The sequence below is a fragment of the Mya arenaria genome, chromosome 7 (assembly GCF_026914265.1).
Source record: "Mya arenaria isolate MELC-2E11 chromosome 7, ASM2691426v1".
Lineage (NCBI taxonomy): Eukaryota > Metazoa > Mollusca > Bivalvia > Myida > Myidae > Mya > Mya arenaria.
In genome coordinates, this window is record NC_069128.1 from 31,357,955 (window position 1) to 31,376,459 (window position 18,505).

The 18,505-nt window shown below is 36.7% G+C and overlaps 1 protein-coding gene across 1 annotated transcript in view; it reads left to right on the forward strand.

The window, feature by feature from the left end:
- LOC128240175 (electrogenic sodium bicarbonate cotransporter 1-like) overlaps positions 1 to 18,505 on the forward strand; it is a 47,883-nt gene that overhangs the window by 28,236 nt on the left and 1,142 nt on the right. Inside the window, exons 7-23 of the mRNA XM_052956692.1 lie at positions 201 to 289; positions 966 to 1,052; positions 1,621 to 1,779; positions 2,087 to 2,233; positions 2,578 to 2,684; positions 3,384 to 3,558; positions 4,216 to 4,349; positions 5,418 to 6,000; positions 6,650 to 6,763; positions 7,234 to 7,401; positions 8,928 to 9,106; positions 9,467 to 9,539; positions 10,059 to 10,127; positions 10,608 to 10,784; positions 11,407 to 11,535; positions 12,630 to 12,856; positions 18,124 to 18,505. The exon at positions 18,124 to 18,505 is cut by the window's right edge and continues 1,142 nt beyond it. Of these exons, the coding sequence (XP_052812652.1) occupies positions 201 to 289; positions 966 to 1,052; positions 1,621 to 1,779; positions 2,087 to 2,233; positions 2,578 to 2,684; positions 3,384 to 3,558; positions 4,216 to 4,349; positions 5,418 to 6,000; positions 6,650 to 6,763; positions 7,234 to 7,401; positions 8,928 to 9,106; positions 9,467 to 9,539; positions 10,059 to 10,127; positions 10,608 to 10,784; positions 11,407 to 11,535; positions 12,630 to 12,856; positions 18,124 to 18,220 (2,714 nt within the window). The 3' untranslated portion in view covers positions 18,221 to 18,505. The remainder of the gene's footprint in view (positions 1 to 200; positions 290 to 965; positions 1,053 to 1,620; positions 1,780 to 2,086; positions 2,234 to 2,577; positions 2,685 to 3,383; positions 3,559 to 4,215; positions 4,350 to 5,417; positions 6,001 to 6,649; positions 6,764 to 7,233; positions 7,402 to 8,927; positions 9,107 to 9,466; positions 9,540 to 10,058; positions 10,128 to 10,607; positions 10,785 to 11,406; positions 11,536 to 12,629; positions 12,857 to 18,123) is intronic.

Below are 18,505 nucleotides of genomic sequence, written 5' to 3' on the forward strand. Positions count from 1 at the left end.
CTTAAACCTGTTTAAAACTAAAAAAATATGTTACGTTTATATCATGTTTACATTGATAAATGTATGGAAATATTTCATTTATTCATCAGAATCGGAAAATAGACGCCATTGCGTCATTCATGCTGGAAGCGTCTTATATGTTTGATACGTTGATTTGGCGACCTGGTTTTGTTCAAACAGATACAATCTTATTTTTTCAGGATCCAAAATGGCGACCAGTAAAAGCTTCTCAGAGCCTGAACAACTGAACATGAACGGACACATCAAAGAAAGTCCCTCAATGGCAAAGGTGACTAGAAGTGTTTAGGGTATCGGTGATGTGGTCACATTGGTAATATATACCATGTACACTCCTGTACGGGTCTTCTCCGCACAATCTTTGATCCAATGTATAAATGTTTAAAGACCACTTTCGTATCCGTCTGGTCCGCGCCAACATTTATGCAATGTTAACAATATATGCGGAGCACGACTCCGTACCCTTCTTCTCCGTGCCATCTGTTATCCAATGTTAACAATTTATGCGGAGCACGATTCCGTACCCTTCTGCTCCGTGGCATCTGTTATACAATGTTTACAATATATGCGGAGCACGATTCTGTACCCGTCTGCTCCGTGCCATCTGTTATCCAATTTAACAATATATGCGGAGCACGATTCCGTACCCGTCTGCTCCGTGCCATCTGTTATCCAATTTAACAATATATGCGGAGCACGATTCTGTACCCGTCTGCTCCGTGCCATCTGTTATCCAATGTTAGCAATATATGCGGAGCACGACTCCGCACCTGTCTGATCCGTGCCATCTGTTATCCAATGTTAGCAATATATGCGGAGCACGACTCCGCACCTGTCTGATCCGTGCCATCTGTTATCAAATGTTAACAATATATGCGGAGCACGATTCCGTAACCGTCTGTTTCATTTCAATATTACATGTAATTCATTGTTACGATTGTTTTCAGTTGAACACAGACTTCATGAGAAAGATCACTCCTGGATCACAGGCGTGCAATGTCATGGTAGGGGAAGTGCCAAACCTCAAATACCAGGTACATAATTTTGACGTCATCAGTATACCCGGTACATATAGCGTCATCAATAAGAAAAGATGCATACACTAGAGTTATACATGTATACGTCGCAAAGGGAGAACTTATTACTAGCCATTCAAATATAGTTTCTGACGCTAAAATACTACATGTTGTACCTACATTTTAAGCCAAGAAAGTTGCAGAACGGCACTCATTAAGCACCAGGCATAAGCATACATAATTTTTAATTTCGCGGGTGTTTAAAAGCTCTTCTTATGCCACTCATCCGATACGCACTCCAGGTGTCAGATTTTGCATTGGCAATGTGTCATTAAGATTGTATTTTAAGTCATTTACTTAGATAACCAGAAGTTAAATCTTAATGATTAAGAAGGGCTCATTCAATACGGACTCTCAGCCCATTCTTAATAATTAAGATTTAACTTAATGTCATCAAACCATTACTTTAAAGTGTATTAAATATTATTTTAATAACTTGATGTAGCACGGATATCTTACAAATCCACATTTATAAGCCATCTTAATTATTTTGTTTAAAGAAATCACCATACCATGTATATAACAGCTATCGGCGTTCGTCCGTCTGTCCGAGGCGCGAATGATTGGCGACATAACGGAAGTTCCGATTCCCACCCGGTTTGTGTTTATCCATCTTGGACCCAAAGACACGGAGGACAAGTGTATTGAAATCGGCCGGTCGATGTCAACATTGTTGGTCGATGAGGTAGGTTAGAGTAAACATATGGATTTTTGAAACAAGTAAACATGACATCATACGTTTGCCCGATACCGACGAATAAAATATCAGTTTTCATAATATTTGTTAACACTTGAAACGAGATACCAAAACGGGAAAAAAATTGATTGATTGATTAATTAGTCGATCGATCGATTGGCTGTTTGGATTGATTGATTTGATTGATCAGATTGATTGATTGATTGATTGATTGATTGATTGATTGATTGATTAAATAATAAGACTTGCTTGCCTATTACCTTGGTTAATTATCACACCTTCCTTTTTTGTCCAGATTTACAGGGAAGTTGCTTACAAAGCTCGAAACCGCACGGAGATTCTGTTAGGCGTCGACGAGTTTTTGGACCAGGTAACAGTTCTACCCCCGGGCGAGTGGGATCCAAAAATCAGAATAGAGCCCCCGGATAACGTGCCGTCTCAGGTATGGCTGCAGCTTTGAATTCACTGTTAAACAAGGCATAAAAAATACATAGATTTAAGTATACCATTAAATTTTGTACTTTTCTTGACGCCCTTGGTTGTTGTGTTAATGTTATTTTTCGATAAAATCGACTATAGATCAGAAACACTCGGAGATATAAACACGAGACCCTCAGTAAATATTATTAACTATATCTATCTATGGAAACTCGGGTCGTTCGAAATATCGGATCCCTCACTCAACATGGTTGCGTTTAATTCTTTAACCATGTAAAGTAATGTATTATCGGCCTCCTACTAGCTTGCATTGACAGTTCTGAAACTGATTTCCCCTCTGTTGTACAGGAAGGAAGAAAGACACAGAAGAAGCAGGTGGCTGGGCCGCACGTGCTGGCCAGTATCGAGACGAAGAAAGAGTCACATGACGACCCAACGTTGGTTCGCACAGGCAGGTCAGTGACGAATTACCTACTTCCGTGTCTGACGGAGTAGTTAAAGCCACCGCCTCAACCCCCTCCCCCGTGTTAAGTACCTCTTATTCCTCCATTGATGTGTGTGTGTGTGTGCGTGCGTGCATGCGTGCGTGCGTCCATGCGTGCGTGCGTGCGTGTGGAGGGCTGCGGGGGCTCGGGTTGCGGGGGCGGGGGTTAGCTTTATACAATTTACTGATTGAACTTTAACGACCGATGGATATTTCTAGAAATTGCAATATTGATTGAAATTATATTATTTCAAAATATACATCAAATTTGAGGAAATTTTCGTTTTTAAGACATATATCGCAAGTTACAACTTCAAAGTTTGCTAATTTGAGCACACAATATAATATGGGAAATATGATGCGTGCTCATTTTTAATCATAGGTGTAAACATAGACCAAATAAATAATAACGTCACGTAAAACATCAGTTTATCAGTTTAGTTATACGCGATCAGCCATTTAAAAAGTATTTGCTCTAAAAATTATTTATACTATTAGTAATATTATCTTATTTACATTCTTGTTCACCAGGGTAATGACGCTCAAACCACTGATGATTAAGAATGCTAATTTGTTAAGTCAAGAGTTTTTAACAGAACCCACGAACATGAACTCGCGAAATTTCATGTCGAAAAGAATCGTTTCTTTTGCAACTCCTTTTCTTTGACAGGTTGTTTGGCGGCCTAATCGCGGATATCAAGCGAAAAATCCCCTATTATGGTAGCGACTTCAAGGATTGCCTGCACATCCAGTGTGTCGCATCAACGATCTTCCTCTTCTTGGCAACGCTCACACCAAACGTAACCTTCGGTGGTCTGCTTGGACAGGCTACCCAACAATACATGGTAGGTGACATAACGCCGAACCATGCAATATAGCTGACATAACGCCGAACCATGCAATATAGCTGACATAACGCCGAACCATGCAATATAGCTGACATAACGCCGAACCATGCAATAAACGTGACATAACGACAAACCATGCAATATAGCTGACATAACGCCGAACCATGCAATATAGGTGGCATAACGCCGAACCATGCAATATAGCTGACATAACGCCGAACCATGCAATAAACGTGACATAACGCCTTACCATGCAATATAGCTGACATAACGCCCAACCATGCAATAAACGTGACATAACGCCCAACCATACAATACAGATGACATAACGCCCAACCATGCAATGTAGGTGACATAACGACCAACCATGCAATAAAGGTGACATAACGACCAACCATGCAATAAAGGTGAGATAACGACCAACCATGCAATAAAGGTGAGATAACGCCCAACCATGCAATATAGGTGACATAACGACCAACCATGCAATAAAGGTGACATAACGACTAACCATGCAATATAGGTGACATAACGACCAATCATGCATTATATGGTAGGCAATTCTGCGCATTGCATACTAACGGCTCCATGCAAAATTTGAATTATACAGAAACATACATCATTTGACTTGCTATTGTCCTTGTCAACTTACAGGGCACCATGGAGTGTATCCTTGCAGCTGCCATAGTCGGTATTTTGTTCGCTCTGTTCTCCGGTCAACCTCTGAACATTCTTGGTAGTACCGGTCCCATGTTGGTGTTGGAGATGATATTATTCAACTTCTGCAAGTAAGTTTCCAGTGTGTGTGCACCACGTGATAAATTGCGGCATAAATACTTTGTTTAAAGTCTTCATTCGAAGCAAAATGTTGCCTGCCGACGCATCATTTATGACGTAATTTATCACGTGGTATACGCTCACTGATTTCGTGGGTCGAGTTATATTCACGGTATTATCATTCAATTACATAGCGTTTTGATGCATAACGATTCTTAAGGTTCCATTTAAAAAAATGATATGTTTTTTTTCCATTATACAGTTGAATCTCGCTATGTCGAGATCTGTTATCTCGATGTTCTGTTTTTTTCAAAAAAAATCATTTTTTTTCCGGTTAATTTATTTACTTTTTAAATTGCGGCTATATCGAATGTTCGTGTACTCGAAGTTAATTCGGGGGTTCTTACGCCTTCAACGTAGCAAGTTTTGACTGTCTCGGTGTAAAGAATATATGAAAAATAGTTTATTTTATAAAATGTACTTAATGTTCAAACTACCCCAAAATCACAGGAAATTATAAAGTTTCCATTCAAATATTATTTTTTAATATATGGGCGCAAAGAATATATGAACAAAGTCTATGTTATTAAAAATATTTTATGTACAAAATATTCTAAAATCACAGGAAATTATGGCGCCAGTTTTGGCACAACCGTTTTATTAATGCTTTGAAAAACAATAAATCTTCATGTTTTCTTAAAGCTGCACAATTACTCCCAAATAAGATTAATATAAATGTTTTAAAATGCCAACAACTACGAATTATTGTCGAAAACTATGGTTTATGTGAAGGATGCCGAGTTTAATTTGAAAAAAGGGTGCAGAAAACACGGTATTTTTACCTTATGAGACAATAGTAGATCGCAGTCAATCTTTTAGCACTCACCAATCATTTAATATTTTTGCGTGTTCAGCTTATAAATACACGGTTACAATCGTGTTATCAGTAATTAATATTTTCCATAAATGCATGAATTAGTAAGTAGTTAAATGTTTATCACTCAAAATGTATGTGTGTTATACATGTGTATGTATTGATTTTGAATAAGAGTGTCACTACAATATATTTTCATTTCCAGCGACCTGGAATTTGACTATCTACCATTGCGAGCTGTGATCGGTCTGTGGACGACGTTCTTCATTTTACTCGTGGTAGCGTTTGATTTAAGCGCGTTAGTGCGGTATATCACCCGTTTCACAGAAGAAAGCTTCGCCTGCTTGATTGCTATCATTTTCATCTACGAAGCCTTCAAAAAACAGTTCCACATTTTAGACCACTACGGCATCGACAAAGATCCATTGACCTTCAAAAGCCATCACTGCGTTTGCGGACCCAAGCCCATGGGAAATCTCACTGATGTTAATGTGACGGGCATGCACGAGTTTATGACCACAACAATGGCTCATATGATGAAACGCGACGTGGGCTACGATGTTGTTGGAGCGGCGAACGTTACGGCAAACGGAACCGTTCTAGGCTTTGATTGGTCTTCGCTTAATGAGGCCGAATGTGAACGAGAAAATGGGACAATGCAAGGAGCTGGATGCGAAAACCATACCTACCCAGACGTATTCTTTCTATCCTGCATTCTTTTCCTGGGAACCTACACAATTGCCATGACCCTTAAAGAATTCAAGACAGCTGCATACTTCCCAACATTTGTAAGAACATTATTTCGACCATTTATGTTATTCCAGTCCTCAACAGCATTCATGATTTGCAACACTACTACAGTCGAATCTCGCTATGTCGAACTCTGTTATCTCGGTGTTCTGGTTATGTCGAACTTTCTTTCCGATTCTTTTCGGTTAAGTTTTTTTTTTGAATTTCGGTTATATCGAATGATCGTTTACTCGAAGTTATCCCCGGGGTCCCAACTTCGACATAGCGAGTTTTGACAGTAGTAAAATGCAATGGTAAGACTACAATCGAACCCCGTTGGCTCGAACACATAGGGACCGGCGAAAATATCTCGAGCTTCGGAAAATTCGAGCCAAGCGGGAATGCTTACGATCAGTTTAAAGAAATCGGTCCTTTACAATCAGTTCGAGCTAACGAGGAATTCGAGCCACGCAAGTTCGAGCCAACGGGGTTCGACGGTAGTATAAGAATACTACCCTCTTTTATTCCTGTCCATCTTTTTAACAATAAAATATTTTAACATAGTGTTCAATCCGTTTCGCTTTGATAAACTGTCGCACAATATGTTTATTTCAAATTATCAAACCTAATTTCCTTTTAAAGTAAACTTGCTTTTAAGACGAAAATAGTTTGAAATTGCAAGCATTAAAGTGTTCTCCTTTATTACAGGTTCGGCAAATCTTCAGCGACTTTGCGGTCCTCATTTCCATTGTGGTCATGGTCGGCCTAGATATGCTTGTAGGTATTGCAACGCCAAAGTTGGAGGTGCCAGAAAAGTTCCAGGTAGGACACTCGTTTTGTTCTGGGTAAATTTAAGATCCTTCCGGGAGGGGTTGGGGGCGCACGCACCAGCATGTCAGGGGCGAATCCAAAATTTGACACTAGAGGTGGCGTTACTTAGGTTCTGGGTAAATTTGAGATCTAATCGGGGGGAGGGTGGCGCACACACCAGCATGTCAGGGGCGAATCCAAAATTTGACACTAGAGGTGGCGTTACTTAGGTTCTGGGTAAATTTGAGATCTAATCGAGGGGAGGGGGGCGCACACACCAGCATGTCAGGGGCGAATCCAAAATTTGACACTAGAGGTGGCGTTACTTAGGTTCTGGGTAAATTTGAGATCTAATCGGGGGGAGGGGAGCGCACACACCAGCATGTCAGGGGCGAATCCAGGATTCCCGACGCGGTGTTTCATTCTACCGAGTCAAGCGTATTGGTAGAACAATAACACGTGACCAATTTTATTTTATTCAGCCAACCAGGTACCAAGATCGTGGGTGGATCATCAACCCGTTCAGCCCTAAGAATCCCTGGTGGACCATGATAGCCGCAGCTGTCCCTGCACTTCTGGCCCTCGTGTTGATTTTCATGGATCAGCAGATCACGGCCGTTATCGTGAACAGGAAGGAAAACAAACTGAAGGCAAGTCATTCGGAGCTCCTCGGCCATTTTTATCGAACAACATTCGGAGCACCTCGGCCATTCTTATCGAACAACATTCGGAGCTCCTCGGCCATTCTTATCGAACAGAATTCGGAGCTCCTCGGCCATTTTTTTTATCGGACATCTTTCGGAGCTCCTCGGCCATTCTTATCGAACAACATTCAAAGCTCCTCGGCAATTCTTATCGAACAACATTTGGAGCTCCTCGGCCTTTCTTATCAAACAACATTCGGAGCTCCTCGGCCATATTTATCGAACAACATTTGGAGCATCTCAGTCGTTTTCATCGAAAACAACCTCGGTTGTATATGAACGGTTTACATACTCAGAAATCAGTATGTTTAAGTCCGCTGCAAGTAGATCGCGTAGTAATTTATTTTAGCAGTTAAATTCAATGACTTTACTCTTGGGAATCTTTATTATGTTTGCAATAATAAACTGCACTGGGAATCAATTTAAACTTGGATCAATAAATACGAGCTAAAACACTACATTTAATTAATGATCTAATTCCTAAACTTCTTCTACTGATGTACTGGCATACATCCGAGGTTGTTTTCGATAAAAATGACCGAGGAGTTCCGAATGAAGGCAAGTCATCGCAAACATAAATAACAACAGGTGATGTTGATAAAATTTCTGTGGCTGTGTTTAAATATGTTTTTTTGTTTTACTTCAAATACATTTTAGCTTTAAATAGCATACCCAAATATCACGTGATGATGATTAAATTCCTGTGGCTGTGTTAAAATTAAAAAACAACAACTTTTGTTTCAAATACATTTTAGCATTAATGTAATACATATCACTCAACTGTTTTTATAAATTTACAAACAAAATAATATGAAAAGGATAATCAAATAAGTTCCATTAAAAATAAATACAGCTACTTCACATACGTAGCCAAAGGCCAAAAAACCCTTTTTACAGGGTTTTACAGGGGGTTTAAAGGGGCTGTACTCCTTATGATGAAATAGTGAAAATAACAACAGGAAAATTGTCGAAAACTGACATAACTTGGTATCGATGTGTACAATGCATTGAAACTTACTAGCTGAGGTAACACATAGTTTACAATTTATTTATCTTTTCGCAGTTTTTTCGATTTATCCATTTAAAAAAGATTACTAGGTATGTCTACCAAGTAGAATCCATTCCCTGTGCGTGATTGGCTAGTCGATGTTATCGCGTGATATTACCAATTTAGGTATATGTCATAACTATTCTAACCGTATAGCGTAAGCTATCGTAGTATAGTGGATACTACACTAAACTGCAATTGTGGCGACACCGGTTCGAACCCGGTCTCCGACTCGATTTCTTTTTACATTTTGGTATTTTTTTTACAATTATGATATCAAAGAGTAAAACATTTTTTTAAAATAATTGTCATGAGATTCGTTACAGAAAGAAACTTTTTTGTTGCCAATCTGGTGTACAGTCCCTTTAAAGTATTACCAGCGTTCAATTTCAACAGGTCAAATTGTTTTCTTTTCTTTTCACAGAAAGGGAACGGATACCATCTTGACATGTTGGTAGTGGCAGTGACAATAGCTATCACTTCTATACTGGGGCTGCCCTGGTACGTGGCTGCTACAGTGTCCGCCCTTGCTCACATCATGTCACTCAAGAAGGAATCAGAGACCGCAGCCCCTGGAGAGAAACCCATATTTTTGGGATGCAGGTACTTTGAGTTTATCAATGGAAAAAACGGGCACAAGCCAAACAACCTTTAAGTGACAATCTTATTCAAAATCAATAAATACACATGTATAACAAACATACATTTTGTGTGATTAACCTTTAACTACTTACTAAATAATACATTTATTAAAAATATTACTTACTGATTACAAGATTGAAAGCATGTATTTAATAGCCAAAAACACACAAAAAATTAATGACTGGTGAATGATAAAAGATTTACAGTGATCAACTACTTTTGCCATTTTTCTTTTCGAAAAATGATTTTATAAAATTAATATCTTTAATTGGTAATTGTATTCTGAAAACGAGTCAAACTATTCGTTTTTTTCTTTTCCAGAGAACAGCGAGTGACAGCCCTCTTGGTTGGAATTCTCAGTGGCTTGGCTGTGTTCCTGACTTCGATTCTAAAGGTACGTAGCACAAAAATAAGGAACTGACCACGTGATTCTTTTTACCTGTTTAGCGGTAGATTTTTCAATGCTTAACAGTACCTTTCCTGTTTAGATTAATCACAAGTAGCTTAAAGTGTTTTTCAGAATGTTATTCGTTCTGATTCTGAAAAGGGCTGAAAGTTTATAGCATTTTTTTAATAAACCAACCCATGTTGATGACGCTGTATAAATACACAAGGTCATAATAAAACAGAAACCTGCTGCCCCGATAGCTCAGTGGTAGAGTGTTCACTTCGGGTACAGCCGGTCGGGGGTTCAAACCCCAGCCGCGTCAAACCGAAAGTTCGTTAAAATATAGTATCCAGTAACTCGCTTGCCTGGCACTCGCCATTGAAAAGGTGGTACTGAGAAAATAGTGTGTTGAATTCTGGTTAAATCAAGGAATTAATAATATAGAATTCCGCTTGGATTTATACTGATATATGAATACTCACCCTAACCTCGCCCGATTATTAATTATACATCTGTGGTTTACAGCTGATTCCTATGCCTGTTCTGTACGGCGTGTTCTTGTTCATGGGTGTTGCTGCGTTAAAAGGAATGCAGGTAAGTGACATTGAATGCAAGTACTTTTTAAAGAAAAAAAAGAACGGTAGAAATTTTGAGAGGCCGGATAATACAGGTTACCGCTTAATACAGGTGACCGCCAGACCAGGTTTGACTGTAGTTTAAACATGACATCTACCCATGCATAAAAGGTAACAGGAAATCACAAAAATGACATGCCTCGTGTTCAGAATTGTTTCAGATTACTTTTTTTAATATTCAAAATTACTGCTTCTCCCATTAACAGATACAAATTCTTATTACAAAAATGCACTGCAATCAAGTACGGCGCCAACAACCAGCTTTATTTTTCAGTTAGTATCAAACATAAATTGTAATTCAGAACCTAAGAAGCAATTACAGGAGCTGTAAATACATCGTATGAAATCTTTAGGATCATTGAATTGATGTGTCGATAGACCACCTCGATCATATTTACCTTTAACACGTAAATATCGAACACACATGCATGTTTTTCAGTTTATTGACCGACTCGGCCTCCTGTTTATGCCAGCAAAATACCAGCCCGACCTTCCATATCTTCGTCACGTCCAGATCAACCGTGTCCACCTCTTTACCGCTCTCCAGATTATCTGCCTGGCCGTTCTCTGGGTCGTTAAGATGATCAAGTCAATGTCTATCGCTTTCCCTGTCATGGTTTGTATTTATCTATACTTTATTTCAATTAAGTATTACAACCATCTATCTTTCTTAAACTACCTAAGAATGATGCTAAAGTCTATTATATGTACCAATAAATGGTATTGTAAAGGTCTATAGGTTACATTACATTATAATTAAATTCAGTAATCTTAAGGATGATGATGATGATGATGATGATGATGATGATGATGATGATGATGATGATGATGATGATGATGATGATGATGATGATGATGAAGCTGATGATGATGCTGATGATGATGATGATGATGATGATGATGATGATGATGATGATGATGATGATGATGATGATGATGATGATGATGATGATAATGATGATGATGGTTGTATTGATAATGATGTGATGATGACGATGATGATGATGATCATGATGATCATGATGATTATGATGATGATGATGATGATGATGATGATGATGATGATGGTTGTATTGATAATGATGTGATGATGATGATGATGATGATGATGATGATGATGATGATGATGATGATGATGATGATGATGATGATGATGATGATGATGACGACGATGATCATGATGATGATCATGATGATGATCATGATGATGACTTAATTTCTCCTTGTGTCATTCACAGGTTGTCGGTACATGTTTCGTGAGAAAGGCGATGAATAAAATCTTTACCCAGTACGAGTTGTCGTACCTTGACGACCTCATGCCTGGTGATGACATAATCAAAGAAGAAGACGAACAGGTCGCAGAAAAGGTCTGTATGGAAAAAGTTCAAATCAGGATATTCAGTGTTTGGAAATTTCAATGCTGAAGCCATATTAACTCAAATGTATTCATCTTTTAGATAAAATACAATTGACAATTACTGGGTCAACTATTTAACAATGACCCCGTTCAAATATGCAAGGCTAGGAACTAACAGACACTTATCAAGTGACACACTACGTAGGCTGGGGTCACCGCCTTTGAACAGTCAGAACTAGTGTTGTGCCGATGATCGATTATAATCGACAATTGATCGGAAAGGCCGACGTCGGCGACAATCGATAGTGAAATTTGAACAATCGATTATAGAACAAGGGACGTAACCGCTTCCGACTAATTTTTTTTTCTAGTTTATGTTAAAATGTTGTTACTATGTTTGGTTCTCAACTTCTCATGTTTGTGGTTTAAAAGTGATTTTTAAAACATGTTACCGTTTACTTCTTACCATGTAAGAATTTAGTTTTCTCAGTTTTCTGAAAGAAACTGTTCTTGTAAAACATAATATTATAGAACATGCAACTGCTTGTTGTACTTGTTACTGCCTGATTATTTAAAAGTAATTGATATCTTTCTTTGAGTTTATTTTACACATGTATACAATACTAAATGTAAGACAAAAATAGAGCCTGTGGTCTCATGTTCTGTAATAGTAACTTGTAAACACTAAAAGTCGTGTTCTGAATAAATACTGTAATTTATACAAAAGAATCTACAAACAATATTGTAAGGGAACATGGACCCAGTGCTTAAATCTGGTGCATGTTCTGTATCTGTATGCCTTAAATATGATGACCAAAGATACTTAAATAATGATTAAACGATTAATAATCGATCATCGATCGGTTTCATAAACCGAGTATCGATAGTAATTTTTCTGTCCGATTCCCAACACTAGTCAGAGCTAGTTAAGAGAGATAAACATAGAATATGATTTATACTTGGAGTCAGCATTATGCTGTTGAAATGAAATTGTCATTACATCATACTGAAACCCTTAAGGTTTTTTCGAATTTTATAAGTTATAAAACCTAGAACATTAAAGTCATCAAAATGAAATAACAATACAAAATCTATTTTCATTAGCAACGGTTAATGGAAATCGACGACGACGATAGAGACGAGCGAGAGATCCTTATGGACATGAAAATGAAGCACACATCAGGCGACAAGTTTCAAGGAGACTATCTTTCTGTTCCTGCCAACGACAGAGTGAACATCACAGAGGAGATGGGCAAAACTGGAATCTGGATGCAAGTCCGGAGAGATTCCATGCCGGTCATTGATGGTTACAACAACGCACCTACGCCCAAGTGAGTATTTATTTATTGATTTTTTTTACCTTGCGATTGAGAAGAATATATTGTGAGGCGGCGCCTGCGTTTATCCTAGTAGTTAAGCATGTATGCAGGATTAATCGTCGGCAACCGTTTACACTTAATTTGTATCGTGGAAAAATTACTGACACATGCTTTTTTCAATTGAAATATTCACGGCGTAAGGGAGAAAACTCTTCTTGCAATGAAATCGTACTGCACCAACTTAGACAAATAAGTGAAGAGGGAGGGGGGTCTTAGTAAATATAGAAACGGAAAGTTCATCGGGTTAGAATCCGTAGAGGTCCCCATTCGAAACCAATGGAATTGCCCTATTAATTAAAATCGTGATTATAAGATTTGCTAAGCAAAATATCCAATGGTATTCAGTCAGAAAAGCAGAACGAAATAGTGTACCTGGGGTGGTATTCTATATTAAACTTAATTGGATTTAAGACCGATGTAGCTAATCGGATTACTTGTTATTTATAACTGACTAATAGAGTGAAGAAGTCAATTATGTATGACCATAAGATTTACTTAATTTGAATACTGAATACCACCCCAGGGCTATTGGACGATGGTATTTATTCAATACTTTGAGATAAAGATTGAAAAACAATACCGTCCAGCGCCACCGTAATTTGAATTACCCTGAGAGATAATATATGTACATGTATACGGTTATGATATGTATCTTTAAATATTTCAAATTATGTTGTTTGTTTATAATTGCTTTTAATATTTCATAAAGGTAATCATTTATACTTATTTATATAATTACATAAGTACTGGTAAATGTAGTTGTATGCTCCTAATTCCTAATTCAACACCGTTAGAAATAAAATTCCACGCAGTGTTTCTTCCCTTATAGTACAGTTACCATTGCCAGCACGCAAATCACGTGACCATAATTATACTCACGTGACGCATAAGAGGCGCTGCTTAAATAGCATAACTGTAAAGATTGTGAATGATCATTAATTTCAAATAGTTTACTTTGTCTTTTAAACTCAGTGTACATTGAATAATTGAAATTTGATGAAAACTATCCTAGAGAGAAGAAGAAAGAAACACTAAAAAATTTGATATAGATAAAATCTAGATATACTCGCTCTTTGTGGCAGTTAAGCTTTTAGGGGGAGATCACTGTGCAGGAGAAATATATGAGCTTATTCAAATATATTTTGAGAAAAGTTAAGCAGACACAGTGCTATATTAGTATATATCCATGGTTAGATTACAATAAGGATTGAAACATCATCTTCATTGAAAAAAATGGCCGAATTGATGTTAGATAAGTTATTTTGAACTGATACTTTATAAGGATATTAATGAATTTAATATAGTTTTGTGGTTGTTTTCTTTGAATTATTCGTCATGCGTTGTTCTTTCAATTGAATTCGAGATCAATTCGATAATTCAACTGATAAAGTTTATGATTATTTTTATAATACCTACATATCGTTAAATAGCGAGTGTTTAAAACAAACCATGAGAAGGTAACTCCTTTCAATATCCTTACAATTGGAGCACCTCGGTCATTTTCCATCAAAAACAATATCGGATGTATCCTTTTTGTATTAGTAAAAGTAGTTCGTTATATTATAAATAATTAATTGTAGTGTTTTAAATTGTATTTTGTATTACTTATTCCAAATTGATTCCCAGTATAGTGAACATTTTCAAATATAATTAATATTTCTATGAGTAAAGTCTTTGGCTTAACTGCTAGATTGAAATTACTACGCGATCAACATACAGCGTAGTTACATGTAAAGAATTATGTCATTGTAAATCGTCCATATACATCCAATGTTGATTTCGATGGAAAATGGCCGAGGTGTTTTGAATGAATCCCTAGATGTGAAACATTAACTGTTTTGTTTTGTTTTTATAAAAATAACGGTTTCATTAAGTAACAAGCCCTTTCCCTAAAAAAGAATGTAAAACATCACATCAGTAACTTATTATCATTGCCATAACAGTTGGTTTGGGAAAAAGTTGGCGCTCCCTCAACCCTCAATACAGCATGACTATTGTTTATGTTTTCATTCGTTTTCAATTTACAGGCGATCTGACCTCTAGTAAGTGTTCAGGTCATACCGACGTCTTCTTCTTGTCACGCTCCTAAATATAATCTTCTAAATATAGAACCGGGCATTGTTTCACAAAAAAATATGAGGCAATAACAGTATAGACACTGTCTTTTCGGCTACAACATTGTATTGTCAAAGGTTTTTTGGCGAGATTTTTTTAGAAAAATTATTTACAAAATAAGAACCAGAAAAATGCTTAAGTAACGATTATGAAAAAGAAGATTGTGGTAATGGTTACATTCAAAAGTCGATTGGAAAGCCAATGGATGACAATGTGCCAACACGGCAATTTCAAACTCCACGAAGCGGTTACTTCCGTTTGCTGTAAAGTGATCTCTACGGTCATGCATAACACGTGATCGTAATGAACATCACGTGACCGTTGAAAAATTCGAAAAAGTGTTCTTTTAAAATATTGTTTTATTTTTAGACAAGAAACAATAATTTGTTTGAAAAAAGGTAAAACAAAACAATATTACTCAGACATGAGAGGATACGAATATCTAAACAAGTAAATATATATATAATCAACAATAGTTCCTTAGTGATGGTAGAGGTCTTATTTACACATCAAGGGAGATTACTGCGTAGGAGATTGGGACACCGTAGGACAAGAAGGAGACTGGCCTTAACATGTAATCCTGATGTTTCCGTTTAAGTCAGTTTCTCACTCACAACATTTCTACATCATATCTACACATAAGTGTAATAGCTAACCGTCTAAATAGCGATGCAGATCCTAAGAAAACAGTACAATAAATGAGAGTTGGATTAAGCAGTGTGTTTGGGAGATCGTCTTGGGTCAATACCCAGATTTTTCGAAACATCTTAAGTCCCTCATAAGAGATTAGTGCTAAACTCACTATTTTTGTTTTGATATATTTTGTGTATTGTTTTGGTAAAAATTATAATCGAAAGCGTTTTTGGACTTCAAACGGCAATTATCTTTATGATAATCAGTAAAGTCAAGATTAAATAAGAAATTTGGCTGAATGCAATCAGCTTATTGCAATAAGATATTTAAGCTTGTTACGATTAAGAACTTTTGAGAAATTTGAGACAGGTAAAGACCTGGCAATTTATCAAATTATCAATCTTATTTGGAGCCCTTTGCATCGAATTTAAGATAAAGTGTTATAGGTAAATGTGTTATTTAAGCGATACTGCATCGCTATTTTATATATACTCATGTTTGAAAACTAACACTGACATAATTGCAATGTGTTGTTGTTGTTTATGTTTTAATTCCAGCTAAAACGATATGCAGTAATGATTATATTCCAGACTTTATGTTTGAACAAATACATTATGTCGAAGACCAAAGTTTTATCAGATAAAGCTTGTATATTGATCATTTGTTTGTTGTAGTGTAAGATCGCTTTTTATTTCACCGAATGAGCATCCAAAGCTATTTTTCATGATTGACTATAGGGTCTGGAGCTCACTCAGCGAAGTATATTGCGACTTAGTATATTAGAGTTTATTTTAATAGAATGCAGACGGATTAAAATAATCTCTGACGTATTCATAATGACATTCAGCCATACGAAGGTTGGCAATGATATAATGTATTTCTCCAAACACAACGGCTAGTCTTTAGGTTTGTTTGCAAACCATTTAGAAAGGTGTCTTGCTCAAGGCAGCATGTTTTTGTTTGCTAGATTGTTATATTTATTATTCAGTTATCCGGCCTTTGGTGATGAGCATTACATTTGTACTTTAACTGTAGAATTTCATGCACATACGTAATTTACATGTAGAGTACAAACTTGGTGATATTGCATAAGGGCAATCATTACGTACTAGGTTTAAAGGGCCTGTCTCATGCATGATAAAATAGCGAAAAAAAGAGAAAATTGTCGAAAACTGACATAAACTTGGCATCGATGTGTACAATGCATTGAAACCTACTAACTGAAGTACCACATAGTTTACAATTTATTTAAGTTTAGCAGTTATTTCGTATTTTGTCATTAAAAAAGATTACTGGATATGTCTACCAGGTAGAATTCATTCATTATGCGTGATTGGCTAGTCGGTGTTATCACTTGATATTACCGAGTTAGGTGTATAGCTTAATTATGTCACCCATTTAGTAAAAAGCCTGTAGCTCAGTGATTAAGACGCTGGACTTCAATTTTGGCGACGCGGGTTCGAACCCGATCTCCGACACATTCTTTTTTACATTTTGGTACTTTCTTTAACAATTATGATATCAAGGCGTAACACATTCTATTAGATAATTGACATGAGATTCGTTACAGAAAAACTTTTTTGGAGCCAATCTGTGACACAGTCCCTTTAATTATTAAGAATTTCAATTCTCGCGGTTGTTTAAAGGTCCGCATACTGCTCTCATCTGATACACACTCCCTGTGTGAGATTTAGCTTTGACAATGTATCAGCCAGTGAGGTTGTATTCAAAGTCAGTTAGATGACCGGAAGTAAAATCTGAATGAGTAAGAAGAGCTCGTTCGCTACGCTCACTCTGTCCATTCTTAATCATAATGATTTTTCTTCGTGATTTCTAACAATACACCTTCGATGACATTTATGATTCATTTGGGTTACTTTGTAGGTAACTAATTACTTACTAGTATTAAGAAATGTTTAAGTTATGTATTTGGATGAGTAATAAACGGGCACCGATATCACAAAAATGTTCGAAGTCAAATCATAATCTCAACCCCAGCTCATTCTACCACATAAAAGCACAGTATAGTTTAAATCGTTTATGGTTTTCTTTTGTTTTAAAACGTTGATAAAAAAACCATTTGTCAACATTTCATAGAAATATAATTGTGGAGCAAAAAGATGTGCCTGAGTAATTTGCTAAAAAAACAATGAGCTGTATTCAATTACATTTTGTGCTGTAGAATATATAAATAAAAACAAATTGACTGAGGTTTTTTAATCAACGTTTAACTTGAGAGAATGCGCTTAAAATCTACAATTTTGAATAACTTCAAGTTATGTTGTAAAATGAGTTGCCATTGAGATTGAGATTTTACATAAGATTGTTTTATGATTTGTGGGGCCGAGTGATCCATCGAATTCTTGATTATGTTATTTCATGTTTCAAACATAAAAAGACACAGATAAGAATAACAATTGGCCTTCGGGACAGTCAAGATATGTAAATAACAATGATATTATCGGTTTCAGATTGGTCAGCGTTCGTCGAAACAACTCGAAAGCAAATTTTACACTCGGTGCAGACGACATTCCGGAGGAAAATGAAAATAGGGAAAGCAAGATTTGAAACCTACAACCAACATTTAAACTGTGTTATGAAACTTACAACCAACAGGGAAACTGTGTTAATTCTACAATGATATATGATTATATCTTGTATGTGTTCATTGTGTAAAGACTTACATGTGTCCCTTTTCTATGCAAGGCTGGTTCAACTGTTTAATAATTTCAAATACAGCACGTTTCCACTTGCGAATTAGGGCATTTGAAAGGAGAAAGAACAAGAACATCAAAGTCCAAAATTTTGATAGCAAATAAAGGACTAAGTTAAAATAGTTTACATGTTAAATCG